Here is a 26,084-nt window from a genome sequence, read left to right as displayed (position 1 = left end):
CAGGAAAATGGGCGGAGTCTAATACACCGGATGAACTCAAGTTCAAAGAGTCTAAAGGCTACAAGGCTAAAAACTGACATGTTTACACTGGCTCTATGATCCCAAAACGAAAAGAATGCGCTTCAAATTATATTAACACGCCAAGAAAACAGTGCGACGTAGAATGTAATTTCTTAAAATGAAAACCGGTCATTTTATTTGTATAAGCGTAATGATTAAAAAAAGCCTCAAAAGCGCTTCAGTGCCACAATTCGTTTGAGAAGTATAAAAGAACAAATAAATAAGGTCATACCGGTCATGTGAGGGGTCCGTTTATTTATACACAAAAATTGTGTTCTTTCAAAAACCCAAGAACAAAGGAGAACTTCTCCACATGTTCCCCATTCTGGGCCCCTCACGCAAAGCAGTGTCTGATTGGACCCTTTCAATGCAGCATCTGACCTATCAAAATGCCTGATAGTAAGAAGCTTGAATGTGGGACGCTGTGATTGGTTAATTCGTTTTGGCGCTCGTTGATTCTGCAGCGCCCCAAAGTGGGCGGAGATAGAGAGAGCGGAGAGAAAGCGGGTTTGAATAGTTACAGCAACGGAAATATTGAAATTTGTAAGATAATTTCATTTTATTTCAAATTTAATTCTGTCCTTTATAATTTACTGTGAGGGACCTCGAAGCGCGGGGAGCTTGGAAAGGAAACCGGGCTGAAAGGAGCTTTGTTGGCTTTGTTTAGCGAGCTTGCCGGTATTGGAGGTGAAGTCAGTGCTCATAGCTTAGTTAGCCGAGTTAGCTTAGCTTAGCTAAGTGCTAATCCTCAGCCGACGGCTTCGTTTACATTCTGAAGACTGAACACTGAACACTGAGTGTCTGAGTGTTTCATGTGGACTGGACTTCTGAAGGTAAGACAAACACACCGAAGCGCCGTGCTGTTACAGCTGTAGCAGCTAAAGCAGCTTAGCCAGGTAACCTTACTGAAGTAGTTACAGGCTAGTCAGCAATAAAAATAATAACCTCCATAATAAAAGCTTCTCTCAAATGTTTTGCCAAGCTCTTAATAATCTGTGTTTGAAGTGATAATTAAACTTCCGGCTACACAGGCTCTCAGAAAGGCAAGGTTATCAGCCAGCACTTTGCAGAAACCTGGGAGTTCATGTTGAAGTGTGGCGTTCAGGAGGAACAGACTGTCTCAGGAACTAGTTACACTTGAAATTCATTCTTTTACACACACACACACACAAATGATTTTATACACACACACACACACACACACACACACCCACCCACATTACTTTGACTTATATACATACACACATGCATTACTTTTTTCTTTCATTTTCCTTTGTTTTGTCTGTTTCTTTGACTTCTTTATTTAATGGCACTATTTGAGAATGCATCCTAATCTTCAAGTCTGATTAAAGCGCTTTTGTTGCATTTCATATATCCACTGACATGAATTGCATTACATATCTGCTTTGCGTGACATTTGTTTTTGCCCTTGACGTTTCCTGGAGTTCAAAGTGAATAGCTTATCCCATTATGTTGAAGGATTTACCATGGTGATGTTCCCCAAAGCCTTTGGGTAGGTTTTTGTTTCAGCAAACGGCCATCTGGCTCCTAGTTTGCTCCTAATAACACAGGTAATTTTATCTGTCTGAAAGCAGCCAGCCACGTATTGGGGTAAAAACCACCTTCAGGTTAGGTATATCATTTTTTCCCCCCCTCAAATTCCCTGTGGATTTCCTGATTACAATTCATGGTGCCCCAATGCAATTATATTGAATCTCCATGCACTTAAATGCATCGTAATTTTATTTATTTTTTTCCCCTTAGTATAGCCATAAAAAAAATCATGCATTCATGTTAAGTCTGTCAGAACAAATATCTGCATATTTAAAGGCAAAAAGTTCACATGTAAACATTTACGATCCCATGGTCTACAATAAATCACTTGACAGGTTTACGGAAACAAAATTTTGGTTTTGTGCTTCCATAAAATATAATTTAAGAGAGAATTGAAGAATCAATTTCACGTCAATATAATTTTAATTGTCTCATGTCTTCTAATCTGAATATTTTTTATTATTTATTTTTTTGTTTAAACAAGGTAAAGTTTTTAAAGATCATGATGCACTGGTGCTCAAATAAGGAATAAAGCATGATAAGGTGTATTGTTATAGGAGAATAATCCACATCCATGAAACAAGTTAGTTCCAAATATCACAGCCGTAAACAGTCATTTCCTCATGTTCTCTTGAGGTTAACAAGACCCAAAAAAAAAAAAAAAGAAACAGCTTGATGGTGAGAGACTGCAAAATGCAACAACTGCCTTCCTGAAGACTGAAAAAAAAAAAAAAATGTAAAGATGCCAATTTACTTCTAACTGTTACAACGAGCCGGCACTGGAGACTCTTGAATGTTAAATAATCCTCTCCTCATAGAAACTTGCATCTGATCAATAATTATACATATATTAATATGTATAATAATTATACGTGTACTTTAATTCTTAACTGAGACACTTTTATTCTGCTTATCTTATATTATGTCTAGCATGAGATATACAAGTTCTCGTGAGTGAGTTGTTGCTATAGAAACGGTCATGTATCAGAACAAGCACATTAATATAAACCTGTCATTAGCCTTGCAGTCAGAGCTGCTGGTAAAGGAAATTAATCAACACCTTTTATTAATCAGATCTGAGAATTCAGCAATGCTGTGGTATAAAGAACATGCTCAATATTGCAAATTTCAAATTATTCCCAGCTCTCTGTTCCATTTGGAAGGAGCTCTGTAGGTAGTGCACAGGTGGGCAGCGTTTGTGCTCCCAAAATTTACTGTCCTGTGTAGAAGGCAGTATTGGGACGTTTTTTTAAATTATTATTTTTTTATTTTTTATTTTTTTTAAAGGCTGTCATTTTGAGCAAATTTGGGAGGAAAAAAAACACCATACGTCCTTTTTTTTCCAGAATCTGTTCATCAATTGAATGTTCCGTTAAAATTGCAAAAAAAACATGGCAGACAGAACAGTTGCTCTGAAGTCTGTGTGAGGTGATTAAGCTTGATGAACTTGTCCATAATGTTGTACTTGTGAATTCTTCTGTGTTACTTCACACTTAGTCAGCGCCTTTCACGTCTTGCCTGCGCCGCTCCCCGTATGTTTGGTCAGACATGAACAGCTTGTTGTTGCACAGAGATTTTCTCGTTTAATTTCTCTTTAAACGAATGTGTGTGTTTCTGTAGGGAAACCATGGGCTTGACTGGGAAGAAATCGGAGAAGGGCCCAGTGTGCTGGAGGAGGAGAGTGAAGTCCGAGTACATGCGCTTACGCCAACTGAAACGCTTCAGAAGAGCAGATGAGGTTAAGGTAGGATTCCTCTTACCATAGACTGACTATTATAAACTGTAATAGCTAGAAACTGTATATGGAAATACATCTTTCCTCTGGGGATTTTGGAATGCGTGTTACTCTTTTTATAATATTGCTGGAAGGCAGAAAAATCCCATGAGGTCTTTGGGGTGAGTAGAGGTCTGTCCCTAGTTGCTTTCTGAGAATTTTTTATTTTTTTTTAATTTTCTTTCTTGAGAGCATAACAGCTTCTAAACAGACAGAATGTATGTGTAAGTGGCCGAATAGCATAGTAAATGTGACAAAAATTATAATTAAAATACCCCCCAAAAAACTCACCTGGAAACTGTTTAGTTTGTGATTTGTGTTTTAAAATTCAAGCTGGACTCAGAAAGTGAAAGGTGACAACCCAGACCTTCAAAATGCATTTTTATTCATCGTGAACGTAAAGCAATATGAGTCATTCTATATTCATGGCTGGTGTTCAGGGTGATGAACGTAGGTAATGACGGAACAGTGCTGAAACAGGGCCTTTTGCCTTTTGTCCACCTCTACAGAGCATGTTCAACTCCAACAGACAGAAGATTATAGAGCGCACTGACATCCTCAATCAGGAGTGGAAACTGCGGCGGATTCAGCCAGTGCACATCATGACCCCCGTGAGCTCATTACGTGGAACGAGAGAGGTTAGCGCTCAGCTTCTCTTTCAGCAAACGAATTCAAACGTAACATTGCGAGATTGCAGCGTTTAAAATTCTACACGACTCCTGTTTTTCAGTGCACAGTAGATAGTGGCTTTACGGAGTTCTCCAGACAAGTCATTCCTCTTAAAACCCTGAACGCTGTAGCTTCTGTGCCTGTGATGTATTCCTGGTCACCGCTCCAACAAAATTTTATGGTAAAGTACATAATAATTAGCAAATTTACTGTAGACCTTCTGTGACCTAATCAAGGTACTGTATTGTAGGTTGAAGATGAGACGGTTTTGCACAACATCCCTTATATGGGAGACGAGATCCTGGACCAGGACGGCACTTTTATAGAAGAGCTTATTAAAAACTACGATGGCAAAGTTCATGGAGATCGAGGTTTGTGTCAAGGATCTCTCCCAAGTAATATTCTTCTTGTTAAGCGTAGTAGTTGGTGGTAAGGCGAGTTGATCTGGTATACAGGATGTAATTTTTCCCAAGGTATGAATTTTGTCTGTACTGTAATACTGGTGTGGAACACTTTTACGTGAAAGCACCTGTATTGCAGATATTTTTGTTTGTATCTGCCCACAATATTTTCTAATCAGCTTAGTTTGTTCTATTTACCAAAGTATAAACAAATTAGTTATTCAAACCAGAGTGACCTCATCCAAGGTAAAGCATTTACTGAAGACGAATGCAGTAAACATCATGCAATGCTGCTTAAGCACCCTGATATTGATTATTTTCCTGTAACAGCATGTCCTGAAGTGTTTTATTACTCTTATACCAGAGCACACTACGCTAATAAGATTTGAGAATTCAACCGCAGTGCTAGTTATTTTTATAGCCACTAAATGTACAGCGATTTTACTTTACTTTTCGTTGCAGTTGATTTCTATACAGGAAACATTAAAAATAATGTAATTCAAAGGTTCACGCTGTGATCATACTTACATTTTATTGCCTTATTAAACAGGTCTTCTGTCTCTTGTTTGGATAGAGATGTAATTCAAATTGGCCTTCACTCTAAAACTAAAGGGTTTTTATGTGATTGAGTAATCAGTAAAATTATTTTGGGTCATTAGGATGCAGGTAAACATTGCTGCTGTAACACTCAGATTTCAAAATTTCAGTTGCCAGAATTATGCATATTGTAATCTCAAATATTTATGGTCTTTTTTTTTTTATATAACAGAATGTGGCTTTATAAATGACGAGATCTTTGTGGAGTTGGTGAACGCTCTCAATCAGTACAATGACAATGACGATGATGACGAAGAAGAGGACCAGCACGATTACAAACTAGACAACTGTGATGCAAAGGACATTGCTGAAGATTCTCGCAAGGACCAGCTTCTTAACTCTGAGAGTAAGAGTAGATGATTTTTTTTCATATGACTTCGTGTTAAGAGCTTTGATTTTGTTTCAGTTTTTCAAATGTTAGTCAAATATATTGGGGTATACCAATGACGCAACATCCGTGTTATATTTGTTCATGCTATTTCTGCAGTTAGACACATGCTATAGAAAGGTACATATTTTTCCTGCTTGACAGTGATTAAGACCAGGCTTGTAGCAATGGCTTCAGTTCAGGAAATGTAGTGCTGAATTACAGCAACACTAAACACTTAAAAGGACAATCACTAAACAAAACTACCCCAATAGGTGGTGCTGGTTTTTAGAGGCACTACAAACAGAGTTTAGGTGCAGCTTCCTTATACTCATACTGTTTATGCTGTTTTTACTCTCTAAATTGTCTTATGCTCCTAAACATATGGTGTGGTGTTATTGCTGTCATAGGTCGAAGCAGTGACTTTTCAAAAAAGTTCCCATCTGATAAAATCTTTGATGCCATCTCCTCTATGTTTCCTGATAAAGGATCACCAGAAGAGCTCAAAGAAAAGTAAGTCATCAAGCAAAAGCACTGCAGAGTTTTGTTCACGCTGCATAAATATTTCACATTAATTCAGTATAAAGTGGTTCAATATAAACATCTTTATACTTTATGTAAAGATTTTAATGTGCTAAAAATTCTGAAGACTGATTTTAATGCCTATAGTTTTAGTTCAGAATGGCTTTACTGATATCATTCTCAATTTCTTAATCTCAATATCATCAGCAGAAACAAAGCTATAAGTCTAAAACAAGCAACTTGTTAAGTACTTAAATGTACGTGAGTGCTTAATTTTAAAATAGTGTTTCCCCAAACTGGTCCAGATAGTACACATTTTTTGCATACTCCGAAGGCCTAACACACACAACCAAATAAACAATCGAGAACACTGAATACTTGGCACAATGTGATTGGATCAGGGACTGCAAAGAAAACAATGTTTTAAAGCAACATCTCACAGATTTCAATTAATATTTTTGGAAGATTTTAGTTTCCTGATTTTGCATCCTGAATGTTTTTTTTCCCCACATATAAGCCCTTACTCCTCGGACAAGCATGAAGAGGTGAAATATGTGATGGTACATAATGACAAACAGTAAAGCTTTGCCCTTTAAACTGTGCGCAGGTATAAGGAGCTGACTGAGCAGCAGCTCCCAGGTACCCTTCCTCCTGAGTGCACGCCCAACATTGACGGTCCAAACGCCAAATCAGTCCAGAGGGAGCAGAGCCTGCACTCCTTCCACACACTCTTCTGTAGGCGCTGCTTCAAATATGACTGCTTCCTTCACCGTGAGTCTCAGCTCTGTTCCCACACACTGTCTCAATGAGAGAACGAAGAAAGAGTATGTGATGTGGATGTTTGTGCTTCTCCATACAGCTTTTCATGCAACTCCAAACACATACAAACGCAAGAACTTGGAGAATATGGTGGACAGCAAGCCATGTGGCCTTGATTGCTACATGTATCTGATTCAGGTAAGGAAAATTTGGTGTGTATCACAATAAATATGTCACTTTAGTTATCATATCTTTATATGCTCACATGGTTTTGCCTCTTACTACCTGAAGTGTAATATCAACACTTGTTGGAATGCTAAGCCACATTTTTAATAAATGGTATATAAAGTATTGTACTATATGCAAGAACTGACAAAAAAATGGCAGAGTAAAACATCAGATCCATAATAGTTCAGAATTGATCGAGTTAGGTATGTTAGACCAAGGTCTCTAAACCTTTTTGCAGCCAGGGACCCATTTGACTATAAGAAAATTTCATGGACCCCCTCAGTACAGATTTCGTTTAATAATTTAGATGTTTAAATATTACTCATTATTTATCATATTATCCAGTAATATTTTGGTGATTTATTCCTGAACCTTAATCTCAGTGAACACATTTTTATATGAACTGTCATTAGATTTAAGTAGACATTATTTAATAGGCTACTTGTTTTGAATTATTAAGGATTAAACCCATTCAGTCAAGTGACCAAACATTATAATAATTATTATTTTTTATATAAATATAATAAGTTTGATGTTCTAACTTTGACAGGTTGTGATTGTAATGGGAAAAAAATTTGGACCCCCTAGCTATACTTCATGGATCTCACTTTGAAATCACATGACAGAAAAATTAATTAAAAAAAAAATGTGATTGAAAATTGGGGAAAATAACATGGAACAAACTAGGGCCATACATATGAATTGTTCATGGATGTCTCCATTTTTATTTTTTGGACATAAAAATATACGTAACATTCTCAACAAAACGGAAATGCACATCAGGATGGCATGGTGAAGGAGTATGCAGCTGGTGTGGTGGCTGAGCGAGCAAAAACGCCGCTGAAGCGATCAACAGCCAGACGCAGAGGCAGAATTGCCAACAGCAACAGCAGGCCAAGTACGCCAACCGTGAACACAGAGACTAAAGACACGGACAGCGACCGAGAGGGAGGGACAGACACCAACGACAGCAATGATAAAGACGATGAGGACAAGAAGGACGAGACCACTAGCTCTTCAGGTAGGGGAAGAGGGAATATACTGAGTACACTCCCCTTCTAATACATCAGAATACAAATATGTTTAAAAGGCATGAGGATCAGATATCGTAGCATATAGATATTAGTAAAGATATTTGGGATTTGCTATTATTTCTTAAACTACTACTGGAATTACTGTAAAGGCATTAACTCTTTGAACCCTAAAGCTAAAGGTTTCATAGCTTAGAATTTGTTTTGCACATTTCATTAGACTTAAAGCACTTATGCTTTGAATGAAATGAAATCTGTCTGTTGCGTTAAAGCGGCAGACACGCAATCACAGTTCAGCACCAGGTGTAGCAGCAGACATGTTAATGCACATGTTTCCCAAAGCTTGGTCTATCTATGCGACTTGTGTAAGTTTTTATTTCGGTCTGTGTGCAGAGGCGAATTCCCGCTGCCAGACTCCAGTGAAATTGAAGATCCCTGATCCTCCCGAGAACGTGGACTGGAGCGGAGCGGAGGCCTCCCTTTTCCGTGTACTCATTGGCACTTACTACGACAACTTCTGTGCCATCGCTCGCCTCATTGGCTCCAAGACCTGCAGACAGGTTTGTATGACAGTACAGTGATTTCCGAAGTCTCTTATTTTAAAGAATCACCTAGACACAGTCTATATTATAATTTTATAATTATAATAATATAATTTTTTTGTAAATTTATTTGCTAGGTATATGAATTCAGGGTAAAGGAATCCAGCATCATTGCACGTGCGCCTGCTGAAGATGAAGACACACCTCCAAGAAAGAAGAAGAGGAAACACAGGCATGTTCGTAAGAGGATGCTTGCTTTTGCATCCTTTTGTTCATTTTGGTTCACCTGTAGTATTTCAACTGAAAGTAAGAGTTTCTGTCTCTGTTATAGGTTGTGGGCCACACACTGTCGAAAAATTCAACTAAAGAAAGGTTTGTATTGGTCATTGTTTTTGATGGAACTGTTTTGTGGATTGGAGTTGATGGAGCTTTCTGTTAGCCATAATATAGCACGAGATTTGATTTACGGTTTTTCAGAAACTTTGCACTGTTTGTACTGTGTTACAGTGGTGTCTGTCTATCCTTCCAATTCTGTGAACCTTTCATCCATTATATTAATCACATATTCAAACTGCAGGCTGCTAAGCAGGCAACTATTTAATCCAGTATGATATAGAGCTGTTTCATTACAGTACAAAGTGATTCAGTGTGGGAAGCCACACCTCCTTTGCTAAGATAATCAGATGCCATGTCTCATTCAATAGGCTTTATTCACACACAGCTTCTACTTGATACACAGTTTAATGAATCAGTGCAGCTGGATTGTAAATACCAACGATGATGCAGATTCTGACTGGTTGAACAACCAACCTAGTATCAATCAGTCAAGTTCTGATTAATTACTTTCAAGCAGGGTTTTAGCTAATTGATTAGTCAAAGGTACCAGAAACAGAAATGATGGATCAGTATGTTGGATAAGATTTTAATCTTGTTCTCCTCACAGATGGCTCCTCCAATCACGTCTACAACTACCAGCCATGTGACCACCCGAGGCAACCATGTGACAGCTCCTGCCCATGTGTCACTGCTCAAAATTTCTGTGAGAAGTTCTGCCAGTGCAGCTCAGAGTGTGAGTATAGACACATGCATGGTTTATCAAGACCTAAAGCCAAATCTGGTTTTAAATATATTATGGCGTCTATTTACAACTTTCCATTTTATAGATGTCAATAATAAACACCTTATAAACCTGCCACACATGCCTACAATTATTTGTTTGGGGAAATTGCTTTAATGCTGTTTAAAGCAGACTTGTGGGAAACTGTTTACATTTTTTTTTCCCTTTTAAAAACATACCACCCTTTTCTCAACATCTGGTAGCATATTCTAACACATGCTGCTCTACTAAATGTTTCTGGTTACAATTAAATATACCAATGTAGCATAACATTAATTCTGAAAAGTTTTTTTGTTTTAAATGCACAGGCCAGAACCGTTTCCCAGGCTGCCGCTGCAAGGCTCAGTGTAACACAAAGCAGTGTCCGTGTTACCTGGCCGTGCGTGAGTGCGACCCCGACCTCTGTCTCACCTGCGGAGCTGCTGATCACTGGGACAGCAAAAATGTCTCATGCAAGAACTGCAGCATTCAAAGAGGAGCCAAGAAGGTGCAAAGATGTTAAATGAATAATAATAAATGAATATATTTGTACTCTACTTATACACCCCCGTAACCTCAAAATGCACAGGACAACATATCACATGTCCTTCATGGCTATATTTATTATGTTTCTGAGTGATTGAAAACCACGATATAAACAAGATTATCAAGATTATGTGATTATCATGACACAAGATTATGTGATTATCATGAATCACATTGTTTATAATAGATTTCTCTCCTTCAATCCTGTTTGTGTTCAGCACTTACTGTTGGCACCATCTGATGTGGCAGGATGGGGCATCTTCATCAAAGAGCCGGTTCAGAAGAATGAGTTCATCTCGGAATACTGTGGAGAGGTGAGCGCTTTTAAAATCAAGCTCTACTGTTGGACATTTGCAATGGTTTTATGTTTTAACCTTAACAGTGATGGGCACATCATGGAGCGTTACAATAAAAGAACGGCTTGATCCTGGATGAACAGAGCTGCTCGTCCATTAAGATGTACTCTCTTGTGATTCTTGTGCTGTAGCGGTGTGGGCGTATGTGTGCAGATCAATGACCGTATATATGGGTGGATGTCGGCCATATAGTGGCCGGCTCCAGTACAATTTTTAACCCCACCCATTCCCATGTTAATGAATGGAACATGAGCCAAACTTAGATTTTAAGTTACATTTCCGCAAGTTATTTTTGGTAATGGTGTTCTGAGAAGTTCAGCTGACCTTGATATCGCTCCCATTATTTTTGTTTACAAGAGATGTGTTTTATAGAAGTTATTTGGCGATAAATAAAAGGGCATGGCTGATGAAATGCACGCACTTTCCAACATGCATCTGAAGCTGTTGACAGTTACGTAGTAAAGCCATGTCTTGTTCTGTTGAAAACCGTTCTTTGCAGTTTTTCTGGTATGTTGCACATATTATAACTAGCAAACCAATGTGAGTGAATGAAGTGAAGGAAGACACAAAGGCAGCCAGCACTAGCTAGATTTCGTTATTGACTGTATGACTTTGGCTAACACTCAGTGGCTTGGTAAGGTTAGCCAGTCACTCCTGTTTTTTATTTTATTTTTATTTTTTTATTTTTTAAAGAACTCCACCAACAGAACGAGAGACGCATAACAGCACACTTCCCCATTCAAATATGTAACTTACTGATGGTATCAGAGCTAGGTGAAAAAGTGGTAGTGTAAATTTTGACTCCTCTGTACCAGTATATTTTCAGGTGGGACCTTACATTAACTACTTATACTTGCATTCATGATAAATGTAATGGAGTAGCCAGTGTTAGCTAGCTAGCAAGCAAATAGTATCTAAGTCAGAATTGACTCTAAAATCTTTTCCTGACAAAGCTAAAGTTAATATACTTGCACAAATTATATAACTACAACTGAGCATTTTACATATTAATTAGTAACGCTGTACTTGCCTCTTTGAGATATCGTTTGAGGCACTATTTTAGCTCTCAAACCAACATGTCCATGACCTATATGGGCGGGCGAGAGACAGATGTACTGTCTGACTGTCAGTATCTACTGCGCATACTCTGGCTCCAGGCTCTCTACTCCACTTTTGACCTACTGTGCAAACTCAGTCAAGATAGTAACTTTCAATTTGGCCAAAAAAGGCTTCAAAACTGTACGGAGGGAATAAATGGCACCATGCTGCCCACTCTTATATACATTCACTGGCACAGATGAGGTCATTAGCGTAGAACAACGGCAAGCTAAAACACACGACCAAACACTATTAGTTAATAGACTGACAAAGAAGATTGCTGTGGGGTCAAATGCTGGAAAACAATAAGCACCAAGAATGTAACAGGAATTAGTTTTGCAGTGGCTTCACTACATTTGCATAGTTACTGTAGCCTGCGTTTGAAGTACAGTGTTCAGCAATGAAATGAAATAAAATGGAGGAAAATGTAAACAGTGCCATCTTTCTCAACTCACTCTAATCCCATAGCTCAGCTACTTGATGTGGTTCGGGTTCTTTATTACAAACCTGATTTCTGTAACGCTGTGGTGTTTGAGCTGGCCCTGACAACAGTCTAAATAAGCTCCATGTTCAAGTGGTGAGTATTTTTTTTCCCCATTATTTCTACTTATTTCTGTATTTCTGTTTCCTGTAGATCATCTCCCAGGATGAGGCTGACCGCAGAGGAAAGGTCTATGACAAATACATGTGTAGTTTCTTGTTCAACCTTAACAATGGTGAGTCTATTTCTCTGCTCTCATGTTACAGGTCTGTGCTCTTGTGCATTATTTGTTTAACATAAGTTTTGGGTTTTTCCTGCAGATTTTGTTGTTGATGCGACGAGGAAAGGCAACAAGATCAGGTTTGCCAATCATTCTGTCAACCCCAACTGCTATGCAAAAGGTGAGGTATCTGAAACTTTGGGTGCAGTTTAGCTAAAATTAAAATGTACACAGTCTTCCCATTACACCGAATGTCAATCAACCACGGTATGTTTGGTGAGGGGGGCAGGGTGGCTTAGTGATTAGCATGTTTGCCTTGCACCTCCAGGGTTGGGGGTTAGAATCCCGCCTCTGCAGGCCGGCACCCCCTTCAGGGTTTCCACTGGGGTAGGCTTCAGAGCTGTGTAAGACAAATGGAGTCGGAAGTTTGTTTCTTTAGTTTTGTGCCGGAGCTCCAAGGTTAATGAAGCTAATAAATGGATTATTCTGCATGAGCCTGAGACTTGGGTAGAGTGTGATGGATGAGGTGGATGATATGATTTCAATTTGATTATGGAACCATTTGTGTACAAAATACTGAGCCAAATGTTTTAAAGGCTAGTGTGTGCTGATTTAGACATGCAGTTTGCACAATGCTATGTGCTTGTGAAATTAAAGCACCAAAAGTAAGACATCAGGCATGTCTTGGCTGTTTCTTTGATGGTAAACAGTAAAGCTGATCTAGCCTCATTGTTTTTTTTTTTTTCCCCCTTTTACTTTTTAGTTATGATGGTTAATGGGGATCACCGAATAGGCATTTTTGCCAAGAGAGCCATACAAACCGGGGAGGAGCTTTTCTTTGACTACAGGTAAGTGTTGGCCAGCTTTGACTTTTTTCTTTACGCTTTTTTTTTTCTTGTCCCAATCAGCTATCGTGGATACTTAAAATGATTATCACACTCTCTGTGATCACTCAGCAGGAAGCTGTTCACATGTTCCAAACGAGTATTTCTGGTGCCACTAAAATGATAGATCTACATATTAGAACTTTTATATATAACGGCGCTGCCTTGCCTGCTTATGCTGAATGCACACTACATATAGCACAATAACAATGCTTCTATAAGAAATTATTTAGCATGTCATGCCCAAACGGTTTATTAGGAACAGCAGAAATATAAACGACCACCACATGATTCGTGATGACGAACAGTACAAAAGAGCAACATTTCTATTTACTATACCTCCAGTTCTCTTTGCAGAACAGACAGTCCTTGCTGCCTAAATGCAACCAACCAATCTTCCTTCCACATTTTTGTTATTTCTCTTTGTTTTCTTATTTCTTCAGAAAATGTTGCAGAAACAACCATCATAACAAGTTACTCTTGACGAAGTCTCATGGTAGAGAGCCCACAAGTTTATTTGCATGAGAATGCAGGATTTGGATTTCAGATGTGCTTCTAAAATTAGAGAGGAATCTCTCTAAGTAAAAGTTTGTGTAGCATGTGAGCCTCATGTGCGATTGCTTGTGTAGTGTGCACTTCAACGTTCGTAAAACAGCAAAATACTGTTGAAAATTTGTGTATTAAATGGTACAGTAGTTCTGAGGTTTTGAACTTGTGTAGCATCCAATAGGCATTAACTAAAAAAACCTTCTCTGAATAGGCTAATCCAACAAGCTAATACAGCTAGCTAATGTTTGCAGAGAAATTTACTTGGGTAACTTGGCTAACGATTCTTCAAGTAATGCTGGTAATACATGCACAAGCTAATGACGGTGACTCTTAACTTTTAAAGCAATGAAAGAAAACTTTTATGTGAAAACCTGCATATGGAATGTCTCACCACACTACATAAACAAATCTTTTTATGGGGGGAAAAAAATGCAATATATTTATGTTGTTCATTCTCAGCTTATACATTATTTTACACTGCATGTTTTTTTTTTTTTTTCCCTTCTTCTTTCTTTTAGATACAGTCAAGCCGATGCTCTCAAGTACGTGGGCATCGAACGTGAAATGGAAATTCCATGAATCGGTCTACCTCTGGAACAAATGCCTTACACTCTTCAGGAATTTTCTCTCCACATGCCGTTTCAATACGTTTCAATACTGTTTTTTATAGGACAAGGTGATCTGCCTACTTGGATATTTCTAGTACTTTTTACACTTCAGTCTTTTCTGTCATTATTTTTCATGACCAACAGGCTTACTCTGGGAATTCACTTTTTGACAGTAACTTGAATATTCACTTGTTTACAGCTTCAAGTTTAGTAGAGATCCGTCACTGTCTAATGGGCTGTTTGTTTTTCCAGCGTTCCGAACTTTTTATTATAGGTTTTTTTTTTTTTAATTTTTTTTTTTTAATGTAAATTGCAAGCAGTTGATGTCTTTCAACCTTTGGACCAAACTGACAATAAACCACAGGTTCAGCACCAGTTTATTAGGTACTAGATCTGTATATGGGCTGATTTATACTGGGTTTGCAAAACTGCAAACATTTGAGCGTGTGCACCCACGGTCAGTGGTGCATGTCCAAAAAAAACCCCATTCACTGTTACAGATCTTATTTTGTAATAATTTGTCGATGGTCATGTAAGTAGGATATACAACACTTGGAGAGGTGCTGTTATAGGAAATAATCAACACTGGGGTGGTGTAATGCTGCATGACATAAAGAGGATTTACTGTTACTACTCTGGAGTTGATTATTTTCCAATAATAGCATATCCCAGAGTGTTTTATTCCTCTAATACCACTGCAGTTTGCTAGCAATTAACATTTTTAATTGATTTGCAGCACGTTGTACATTTAATCTTTTATATTTACATGTTATTTGTCAATTGTTGTGGAACCACATAAGTTAGTTCCTGTTATCAATTATGTTACAGCAGCTATAAACAGTAGTACCATTGCCAGCCTGTTAAAGTAATAAGACAAAATCACAGCTAGTCGTTACCGAGAAACCGGAAAGTGTAAAGTCCTCTGTACTGAAGACTTTCCCAAAAAAACACCTACTGACTGTCACAAAGTGCTGGCACGTGAGACACCCTTCCTTAAATGTTACATTAATGTCTCCTTACAGAAAACTTCACCATATTAAAGATTATGCATCAACAGTAAATTATTATGACTAATAATCTGTTTATTATTATCTTGTGGAGAGATCACCATGCATGTCCCTGTTAATGAGTCATTACTAGAGAAATGATGTATTAGAACAAGTGCATAATTATATACCTCTGATTTGAATTACAGCTGGTACTGCTCTGGGAACTGCTGTTATAGAAATTTAATCAACCCACTTCTGACCAGTCAGATTCGAGAATGCAACAGCATTGTGGTGCAAGTGCGTTTAACGTTGTACGCCTCGCGTTAACCCGACCTCGAACTGCTCTGCTTTGCTTCTGGTTTGAGTCTTGTCTCAGTGCTACTAGATACACTTCCTGTTCCTGACTCCCAGCACTGCAGATTCACACAACGAGTAGTCAGCATTTTCAAACTACACATTACCCATAAACCCTTTCACACATATGCTTATGTGCATCTTGATGTATCAGTATAAATCAGCCCTGCCTAATAAACCGGAGTCTCACTATGCTACAACAGTCTTCATCAAGTTGAGGTGTTTTTGATCCATATGAAAACCAAAGTCACTTTCTCTGCTTGTCTGTCATCACAAGCATCTGCAGAGGTATCATGTACTTTCTGGAGTGCCAATGCATCCAGTTTCTGTAAAATAAATGAAAAAAAGTAAGTATTTAAAAAAAAAAAAAAAAAAAAAAAAAAAGGACAAAAACATGAATAGATACAGTATCTAACTTGCGGTGCCTTGAAATTACACTGAATTGTTTAGGTGTCCTAAAATGTTGGTGATTGTGTATTGAGTTTGTTGTATGCATGAACAAAGATTTCAAATGGAGTAGAAATCAGAATCAGGGAACTTTTCAGTGTTTGTTTTTGTTATTTTAGAAATCTCTACATCTTTGAGCAGCTTTTTGCCAGACCATCACTGTAGGTAGGAAAAGTTTGGACAGTCAGTAAGGTCTTCCTGTCGTTAAATATTGGGTCATCCAATATGTACTGGCACAGTGTTTATTATTATTATTATTATTATTATTATTATTATTATTATCACATAATCAAGAGCACAAGTCAGTCGATAACATGCTCGATTATTCTCAACAACCTTTTCCTAATAATTCAGTGTATTTTTTTTTTTTCTCAAAGAAATTGGCTGCTATGTTTGAGCATGGATTAATGATTTATTATACTCTTAAATCATCGACTTTATATATAACTGATGTCTTGTTCACCTTTTCTTTAAAGCTCTAGTCAACCCCCTTTCAGTGTTTCCTCCAGACCACATGCCTAGGCTAGAATGGCTGAATGCTAAGGCAGTGCAAGAGACACTTCTTTGTCCTGATGGTTTGAATGCTAGTGGTTTATATCATTTGTTCTTTTTCTCTCTGTGCATTAGGGCATGACTAGCACTAGCATTTGCTTCTCTGCTCAGATATTTTTTTTTATAGCTGCTGAGATGTGAGGAAAATTTCAATATCACGTTAGGGAATTTAAAGTAATAGATTAAAAATTTAGCAATGAGCTACGAAGTCACTGTTAACTGATGGAATAGCCCTCTTAGTTTCATTGGTAAATACTTAATCTACTGCTTGTACTGAGATGTAGTAACAGTGACTAGCATACAGGTTGTCAGTGCGGTCTGAGATGCATAGCCAGGGGGTCTGTGATTTTTTTTTTTTTTTTTTAGTGTTGGAAATGACAACCTACCATTATGAAAGTTCTTATATTTATTATGAAGCTTTTATTAGCCTGTTTGACTGGACACTTTAATTGAATGGGTTTAGTTTAAACCTCAGTAATTCAAAAGCAAAAGAAGTCCTATAAATAATATCAACTTGAACCTAATGTGCTATTCAGTAGGAAGCTGAGGAATAAAAAGCTCTATGCCTCTAATAAATAGGCAGAATATTATTGTACACATTTTAATAATGTCCCTGCCTCCAAAACGTTGGAAACCCTCTGGACTAGATCAGTGATGGTAATTAATAATGTAACAGTGTAATAAGTGATTAATGATTATTATGCAACCCTTAATGTTAAGGGTTACTGGAAACTTTTTTGGAGAATGAAAGGTGAATGGTGCTAATCCAATGGTGTGATGTCAACGCTGTATGGTGGTTCTGTATAAATAAATAAAAAAAAAAAAAAAAAAATAGGTACTTAAATACCACACCATAGGTGCAGGAATTTTCCAGCTAAAACATGTCCAAACATGTTGGATGACCCATGAAATGCAGTCCAGCTGTATATTAGAAGTTGTGATAAAACCATAGCAATAAGATCAGCTTCAAATCACCTTCATGTGAAGATCTTTAACTGTCGCTATTTATATTCGCAGACTCTGAAAGCAGGTTTGGCTTTTCTGTAATTTATTAAAAACTTTGCTGTGATTTGCCAAGTAAAATTCTGATGGTTTTCTCAGTGCGAGTTTGATAGCTCCTCACCAGCATGTTTCTCCTGAGACATTCAGTCTTTCAGTCGTTTTTCTTTCCCTGAGGGTTTGTGACCACTCTGTTTCTCTCTGCCTCTGATTGTACAAGGTGCTGATTTGTAATGTTTACAGATAATATTGTTGAAAGTAATAAAGAAAACTAAAATAAGCTCAAATCGCCTGCTATATTCATCACATTATTTTATTAGCAGCACACATTTCTCTGAATTGTGTGATGCACACACATGAAATACCTCTGTATTATTATTATTAATTATTATTATCTGCCATATTCTTTTTTTTCAGTGTCCTAATATTTCAGCAAGTCTGCACTGAATGTATTGTGTCCTCAACAAGAGATGTAAAATGGACACAGTGTATAGAACAGAGTGCTATTGTGTGGTTAACGCCTCAGAATATCCATAAAACATCATTTAAGAGGAGGCTAGGTATGCAGAATGACTATGTGAGATCAACATAAACTATTTATAAATGTCCTGCTTAATAACCTAAGGCTCGTGAGAGACACGGGAAGGACAACTATCGGCTGAGTTTTATTATTTTCGACAAATCTGACAAAACACTGAATGCTTCTCTGAAACAATCCCATAATTGTCCTTACATCAGCACTGTTGAAGTCTCAAACCTCAAAAGACATTCATAATTTTCTATAAGAGCAGCTCTGCATTTCTACAGTAACAATTTGCACAGAAACTGTGTGGTGGATGCTCCACATAAACAGATTTAAAAATGTGTGTAATCAGTGATATGGTTAAGTTTTCTTTGATGAGATGTCCAGTGCTTTCTAAGCTTTTTTTTTTTTTTTTTTTTTTTACATTTTCCAAAAAGGGAAAGTATTCAGGATCATTAAAAATTGTGTTTTTCTTCGTCTTATTTTTTGTCTTATAATCTCTAGAGAAAGAACAAGTATAACTCGACGCTGATGATCCCCATAAGTCTAGTCCTTCTTTTTACTAATTTGTATACCAGAAATACCCTTAAAATATACTTCAAATTGGATGCAATTGAAGAAATACTATTTCTGACATTTGACCTTGTTCTGACCTTGACCCTGTTTGGATCAAATCCAAAATCTACTCAGTTCATGTGCTGGTTTCAGTGATCCCTCCATATAAATCCTACCAACATTCAACCACTTGTTCTTGAGATATCACACTAATGAGAATCTTGGATGGATGGACGGACAGATGGACGGACAGATGGACAACGAGGAAACGACTCGGTGGTGGAGGCATAAAAAAAATGAGGCTGATAAGGGAACGACTGTTCATGGCTGTTATAAGATAAACGATAACAGGAACTAGTTTCCCCAAAATTAAACAAAACTATGAACGGATAAAATATGGTGTTCTGTAATGAATAAAAAAAATTGTAAATGTCTGAAAATTGCTGTTGGGGTAAGAGGAATAAACCATTTTGGGGCATGCTGTTATTAGGAAAATAATCAACTTCACGTTGGGCGTGAAGCGGTAGAGTTGTTGTTTATGTTCCTATAAGAGCACACCCCTAAGTGTTTTATTTTTTATTTACTGAATTAGAGTTCCATGAAACCATCTCACATCCTTTGCTGTAAACAAATACTGTAATAAGTTTGTAATTATTATTATTGTGATCTATTATTAATTATTGTGTACTATTCAGAATCAGAGCCATGATTTCCAAGAGTGTGAACGTACTGCTAAAGTACAGGTTCCAGTTGCTCCTCTGGTTAAACACAAAAAAAGAGGTAAAAAAGATACTAGTGAGGAAAATCTATTTACACGGCACAAATTGCTTAACACTTCACCTGTTATACCGCGTGTGGCTGACTTCATATTTTCTCCATCAAATGCAAATCTTCAACAGCCGTGAAATACTTGTGGAAACCGGCGAGCCTCAATATGTCTAGTGATGAGGTTTCAATGACTGGAAAGAGCACATAATAGACAACTTACAGAAAATTTAAAGTTTATTCATGACATTTATAAAACAAACCACACTATACAAATGATGGAGCGGATAAAGGCTGCTTACACAACTCTACAAGGGCCAGTTTAACAAATATATTCATAAAGCGCCGCCTGAATTCATGATTTGTCTTCGTAGATGCAATAATAACCTTTTTAAAGTCAGTCCAAAGTCATTCAATTTAATATTAAATTAATGAGCTATGTGTTTCAGATGAGAGGCAGAAACATGCAACCCTGAAGCCAGGTCAGGTCTCACTAAGGGTACGGCGACTTATTTACAGATGGAAAGGGCGAAGGAGATCCTGAGCGGCTGAGCCGAGACTTCAGGAGAACAGCAGTGTTAGACCCCTGCGTTTAAAGGGAGCTCCAGTGTTCAGTTCCTTGAGTGCATCCCTTATAATGAAAGCCAAGAGGCTTCAGGAATGATGTTTGAGTCGGACTTTAGAAGTAAGTGTTTAAGCCAGGTAGCTGTAGGTGTCCTTCTCGCCGTCGACGCGCTCCAGGTATTCCTTCTCAATCAAAATATCGATGCATTTCTGATAGATAAACACGTTCAAATTCAGTACACGGTTCCACAGAAAATTTAAAGCATTTTTATTTCAGAGGAGACGCTGTGTTATGGCCTAGTGTTTTACCTTGATGACAGGGACTCGAGGTTTGAAGCGTGACGACAACTGGTTTAGTACTTCTGCAAGGAGCTGCTGGTGCTTCAGTACTTTCCTCATCTTCATAATCCTGACGATAGCAGCCTAAACACACACACACACACACAGAGAAAGAGAGACAGAGAGAGAGACAGAGAGAGAGAGAGAGACAGACAGACAGAGAGACAGAGACAGAGAGAGATAATCAAGGAGATTAATGACTAGTTCTTGAATTGTGGATTCAGCATAGACTCTGAATAATGCCTATAATCTGTGTACCAGTTGTTTACTGTAACCCTGGCAACAGCAAAAGGGTTTAAAGTATAATTTATTTCCTGTAGTCCTAAAGGAAACACTCTGAACTACTTGCATATTAAAGTATAATTAACATGGGATCTTCAATGTTGTCCAAGATATGTAATTCTTTGTAATTCTGAGTTGACTATTTTTTAGTTTAAACTTCTTTTATTGAACGGTTTGCTACATTACCCACAATGCCGTTCATCTACCTGCTGATAGTGGTAACAGTGGGATTTGGCTTTTGCTACCTAAAAAGACCGATGCAGCAGCGCTTTAGACTTTTACTCTGTCCAGCTCTCTCACCTCCTCGTCGGTACACTCTGCTTAAACAGATCAGCTTCCCACGCTTCAACTTTCACTGCCGTTAAGATCACTGTGCTCGGCATCTCGTCAATACTGGCCGAGCCAAGTGTCTGCCGTAACTGTCGTATAGCTGCATTGCATCATGGAACTTTGAGTCCAATGTCTGCCATCTCCACTGTCTATGCTGGATTTCTCATTAATATGACACTGAACATTGCTGGAAAATAGTGAGAATTTTTCTCCTGATAAACTGTGCTAGCAATGTCCCAGTGTGACATCAGCGCTGCACAAGGCTGCTCATTTCTTATAGGAATAATAAAAATGCAGCACTATCAAGTAAACTGGAACCAGAATCTCTAAAAACTTCACAAATATTTCAATCTAAAATGCACTTCTGAAGTGTTTTTAGGGTTAGGATACAGACACTTTTATTTTAAAACAGACTGCATTCAACACGTAATATGTGAACCCACTTCCTACTGTGTTTGTTTTCCGTCCCAGCTCTATTACTTTAACTTTCATGCATAAATAAATCATAAACTCCACTGCATTCTAATCCCATACTTCTATTTTGTAAATAAAGTTCACGCTGTATGTAATCATAATCCACAGTGATGGCTTGATTGTGGAGCAATTGAAACTGCTTTTTTATTGAGCTGTGTTGTGTGTGTTATAATTACAGCTGCCCCAAACAAGTGTGTTTCTTCTAGCTGGTCCTCCTGTCAACAAATACCACTTGGCTATACAGATGAATAGCATCGTGGTAGATGCTTAAAGGTAGAAAGATATGAAATGCGGCAGCATGTATCATCTCTCTTCACCTGTATGAGGAGCTTTCTGTCCTCCTCGATGTTTTTGTGTGTTGTCTCCTGCTCTTGTTTCTGCTCCGTCTTCATTGGCACGTTGATGTTGACCCGCAACTTCTTGCTGTAAACACGGAGAGAAGATAAAATTTCTTTGGCCTTAATTTACGAAGGCTTTTATCTACATGTGAATAATTCAGTTCAATTCAATTTTATTTGTATAGCGCTTTTAACAATAGCCATTGCCACAAAGCAGCTTTACAGAAATATATAAATTCAGGATATAAGTTTTAAACTTATAAATTAAGCCCTAATGAGTAAGCCAGAGGTGATGGTGGTAAGGAAAAACTCCCTGAGAAGACATGAGGAAGAAACCTTGAGAGGAACCAGACTCAGTAGGGAACCCATTGTCATCTGGGTGACACCTGATAGTGCGATTATAAATAATTCCCTTCTATAACTGTGTACTACATGGACAAAGAGTGCAATTGTGTAACCAGGAAATTCATTAGAGTTTTCACATGAGTTCTGTTTTGTTGACGTTATCAAGTTCACTGATGGAAACTTGAGTGCAAAACTGCTTGGGGCAAATAAGGTTACATGAAGTATATAATTTAAAGGTAGGACTCCAGATGCATTTAGCCATTAAAATATCAGGTAGATAAGATAAGAGACTTACTTTTTATAGCCCAAGAAAAGCTTTATGAGTGTATCAGGTTTGAAGTCCATTTCATCGACGTTTGCATTCTCGTCCTCCAAAACCTGTGAGATACAGTATTTACAGCATTGGGTATGTGTTAATAATGAGTTGTACAATACATCACTTTGATCATGAACACAAAATATCATGGCCTTTCCTGTGTTTCATTCACTCTAGCTGCAAAAAAATTCTGTTTCCAAAACCTGCTTTGTGTTTTTTTTTTTTTTTTTTTTTTTTTTTTTCTTCCCCCCAATCCAACCAACAGGCCATTGTCATAATCTCAAATTATAATACTGACATGAACAGGACCCAGTCTGCATCTTGGACGCTTGTGTGTAAATGTGTAAAGGCCAAACCGAAGTAAAAATTCCTCAGTTTCTGAAAAAGCTCATGTATTTATTCCATAGAAGGGATTACCACTATTACCACTTACCAGCAACTTGGACTTCAACAGGATTTGCAAAACCTGAACCAAAATATCCTGTTAAATAAATACAATGAATACAAGTTTAATAAAACATAAAACATGACATAAATAGCAAGCTAGATATTGTAACATTTTACAGGTCTTATCAAGGTATTCAACTTTTATGTTATCATTTTATTTTCTTTCTTATAGAAAATTATTGCATACACTTGCATCAAATGGATGATAAATCATTTCCGGCATAGACTTTGGTCATGACTTCTCCGTGATTCTTTATAAAAAAAAAAAAAAAAAAAAAAAAAAAACTTTTCTGCCCAGTCATTTTAGATTAGATTAGATCAGATTAGCCTTGATTGTCTCCCTTATGAGAAATCTGTCTTGGGCAATCAAGAGAACACATTTGATGTTACAAAGCACATATACAATCAAACTACAAACTGTTTTCTGCTCAATTTTCTTGGTTTATGAATATATCTTATAGACACAGAAATATAATACTTAATAGACACAGTGACTCTGTTGCTGATTGAATGTGTTGTGCTACTCACTACTTTAATCTGTGTGCTGTCGGCCAGCTGTTGAACGGTGTAGCTGTTCTCTGTGTTGAACTGCAGCAGAATTGCCATCTGGAAGGTGGATGCCTGAAAGGAAGACAAATATAAACTGTATATTATATGAACACATAGTACAAGCATATCAAATGCAAAAATCTTACATTTCAAGAACTGGATTTAGAATCAAAGTCTCAAATTAATCAAAGATTTTAAATTGTTTATTTAGAACACTGCAAAAAATTACAACTTATAAAGGGAAAGTATCTTGAATATTGCCAAATTTATCTAATTTTTCCTATTATAAGATTACAATAAATCAAATATAAGATTATTAAACCTATTTCTAGACCTTTTTTTAATTTCAAGCTTGACATTTTCTTATTCTTTTGGCAGATAATTTCTCTTCTTTCTAGCAAATAAATGCTTAAAACTAGTTAAATGATCTGGTGTGTAGTGTTGTAGGGTGATTCTATGTGAATCTCAGACTTTTGGTGTTTTGGGCATTTGGTTCCGTTGTGCTCAGTGTGAATAGGCCACGTGTGTGGGCTTCATTTTTTGAAAGAGTTTCGCAAGGAACAAACAAACAATGAGCCTATAAGAAACTATATAATGTGTTCCTGGACAAAGACGCTTTCAGATTCTTCTCCTCTTCTCTGATTACAGAGTGTGGCTTGGGCTCTTAGGCTGCAACTGGACAGTGATTGCATTTCAGTGTTGCATAAGTTCAATGCACTGATAAATGTGAAATGCAGTGCAATAGGGTATTATATCCACTTCTGAGACAAAGTCAGCATTACATTCTCAAAAAAAAATTAAAAAAAGGAGAAGAAGAGATAAAGCGATGTAAGAGAGATGCAATAAAGAGTTTAGATTTCAGTGTGGTATGCTGAACACTAAAGTCACAAATCAAACGCAATACTGTTTGTGTATTGCATTTCACATATTTCCCCTGCTTTTCTATCTGGCACTGAATATTTACATGTTAAATTAAAAGTATAATGTTTCTGTCTACATGTTGCTTCTATAGGACATCACAGTTTTGAGGTTACAATATGATACACAACACTGTCTGACCTGTAGGGTGTATCTGTTCTTGAAGCAGTTGGTGACTAGCTCGCCCTTGGATAAATGGTAGAGCCACGTCAGTTTGCGCCCACTGTGTCTGCTGGCATAGAAAGCTGTGAATCTTTGGTAACTGCGCTCCAGCTTGAGAAGGGGGGAAAAAAAAAAAAAGATGAAGAATCATGATGTTTTGAGAACCTAGACGTTCTGCATCTGAACAAGTTTTCCATTCTTTTTTTTTTTTTTTAAAAAAACTTGGTTGTATTCTCTAGCATAAGAACTTAAATTGACGTAGGGTTGTATATTCACTTGAGACAATATGATGAGTATTTCAACTCAATGGATGAAAGACTGAGAGCCTCTACAGAATAAATGCAATATGATTGAGAGCTGCTTCCATGTGATATAACTTCCTCTCTACTGAAAAGCTACTAGGTCACAGGAGTGAACAAATCAGTAGCCATCAGTCTCAAATAAATTGTTTTGCTCGTGATGCGAGGACAGAAAACCACATCTCATAGCCGAAACAGTTGACCTGGTGACTTTTTTTTTTTGAGGTCACAAACAATGTGCTACATGAAAATCTTTACCAAGAGAGGATAAAGGCTATAACCTCACAGTTGTCCCTTCCTGGAAATTCATATTCTCTTTCATTTACCTTAGTCTGTATTAATGCACTTAACTAGTGAACTAGCTGGCCATGTGTCATTATATTACATTAGCTGCTACTTTTTAGTCTAGTCAATAAGGTTTCCAGGCAACCAAAACATTTGCCTGGACAGCACACTGGAGCTTATTCTTTTCTGGTGGACTGCTAAAATGATAAAATGATAAAATGAATGAACCCTATTCAAATATTGGTCAATCAGCCCTATTGTAATGAAGTAAAAGAAATGTGGCTTTGTGATATTGTCACTTTCCTGAATGTGTGTAAGAGTTGTGCTGAGTGTCTTACCTCTGAAGGCAATGCAAATGTGCATGACTGCTGGAAAGGCCAGGATCCTGAGCTGAGAACTTGAATGCTAAAATCCACTGAGGAGAGAAGCAGACAGAAAGAACTAGGGTGATTTGAGGAAAATGAGCCTTATATATATATATATATATATATATATATATATATATATATATATATATATATATATATATATATATATATATATATATACACACACACACACACACACACACACACACACACACATACATACATACACACACACAGCACATGCAAAGAAATGCTGTAGAGCAAAGATGCCTTCAAAAATAATGAAACTGAATATTTCTGATTTAAAAAAATACTGTAAAGAGCAGTAAATATTAATAAATGAAACAAAGTCAATATTTGATGGGACAACCTTTGCTTAAAAAAAAAATAGTAGTCTCAGGTACGTTTTGTGCAGTTTTATAAGGAAATGAGCTGTAAGTGTTACTGAGCATCTCACAGTTCCTCTGGAGACTTTGACTGTCACACTCACTTCTTATTTTTGCAGCAAAACTCAGCAGCCTTCATTCTGTTTTATTGTCTGA

The 26,084-nt window shown here is 37.3% G+C and overlaps 2 protein-coding genes across 2 annotated transcripts in view; one reads left to right on the top strand and one right to left on the bottom strand.

Annotated features, from left to right (window-relative positions):
* Positions 1 to 511: 511 nt before the first annotated feature.
* ezh2 (enhancer of zeste 2 polycomb repressive complex 2 subunit) lies at positions 512 to 17,970 on the top strand. The gene is made up of 20 exons (XM_026938282.3): positions 512 to 893; positions 3,235 to 3,358; positions 3,898 to 4,026; positions 4,119 to 4,238; positions 4,308 to 4,428; positions 5,228 to 5,401; positions 5,833 to 5,935; positions 6,552 to 6,715; positions 6,804 to 6,901; positions 7,715 to 7,952; positions 8,356 to 8,522; positions 8,642 to 8,736; positions 8,836 to 8,876; positions 9,448 to 9,573; positions 9,930 to 10,108; positions 10,365 to 10,460; positions 12,235 to 12,316; positions 12,402 to 12,482; positions 13,065 to 13,149; positions 14,253 to 17,970. The coding sequence occupies exons 2-20, from the start codon at positions 3,242 to 3,244 to the stop codon at positions 14,311 to 14,313; spliced, it is 2,277 nt and encodes a 758-aa protein (XP_026794083.2). The 5' UTR covers positions 512 to 893; positions 3,235 to 3,241; the 3' UTR covers positions 14,314 to 17,970.
* Positions 17,971 to 19,745: 1,775 nt separating this feature from the next.
* Positions 19,746 to 26,084, bottom strand: part of cul1b (cullin 1b) — a 21,046-nt gene continuing 14,707 nt past the window's right edge. Inside the window, exons 15-22 of the mRNA XM_026938128.3 lie at positions 25,513 to 25,589; positions 24,570 to 24,701; positions 23,490 to 23,582; positions 22,948 to 22,995; positions 22,494 to 22,576; positions 21,833 to 21,938; positions 20,400 to 20,513; positions 19,746 to 20,300 (exon numbers count right to left, since the gene is read on the bottom strand). Coding sequence (XP_026793929.1) covers positions 20,220 to 20,300; positions 20,400 to 20,513; positions 21,833 to 21,938; positions 22,494 to 22,576; positions 22,948 to 22,995; positions 23,490 to 23,582; positions 24,570 to 24,701; positions 25,513 to 25,589 — 734 coding nt within the window. The 3' untranslated portion in view covers positions 19,746 to 20,219. The remainder of the gene's footprint in view (positions 20,301 to 20,399; positions 20,514 to 21,832; positions 21,939 to 22,493; positions 22,577 to 22,947; positions 22,996 to 23,489; positions 23,583 to 24,569; positions 24,702 to 25,512; positions 25,590 to 26,084) is intronic.

The sequence above is a fragment of the Pangasianodon hypophthalmus genome, chromosome 22 (genome assembly GCF_027358585.1).
Source record: "Pangasianodon hypophthalmus isolate fPanHyp1 chromosome 22, fPanHyp1.pri, whole genome shotgun sequence".
Lineage (NCBI taxonomy): Eukaryota > Metazoa > Chordata > Actinopteri > Siluriformes > Pangasiidae > Pangasianodon > Pangasianodon hypophthalmus.
This window is presented reverse-complemented; position numbering and strand designations above follow the sequence as displayed.

Excerpts from the sequence above, each read along its gene's own strand:
- ezh2 (XM_026938282.3), top strand. The coding sequence starts at position 3,242 with ATGGGCTTGACTGGGAAGAAATCGGAGAAGGGCCCAGTGTGCTGGAGG. Across the intron at positions 3,359-3,897 it reads GAAGAGCAGATGAGGTTAAG|AGCATGTTCAACTCCAACAG; the intron begins GTAGGATTCCTC and ends CCACCTCTACAG. Across the intron at positions 12,483-13,064 it reads CCCCAACTGCTATGCAAAAG|TTATGATGGTTAATGGGGAT; the intron begins GTGAGGTATCTG and ends TTTACTTTTTAG.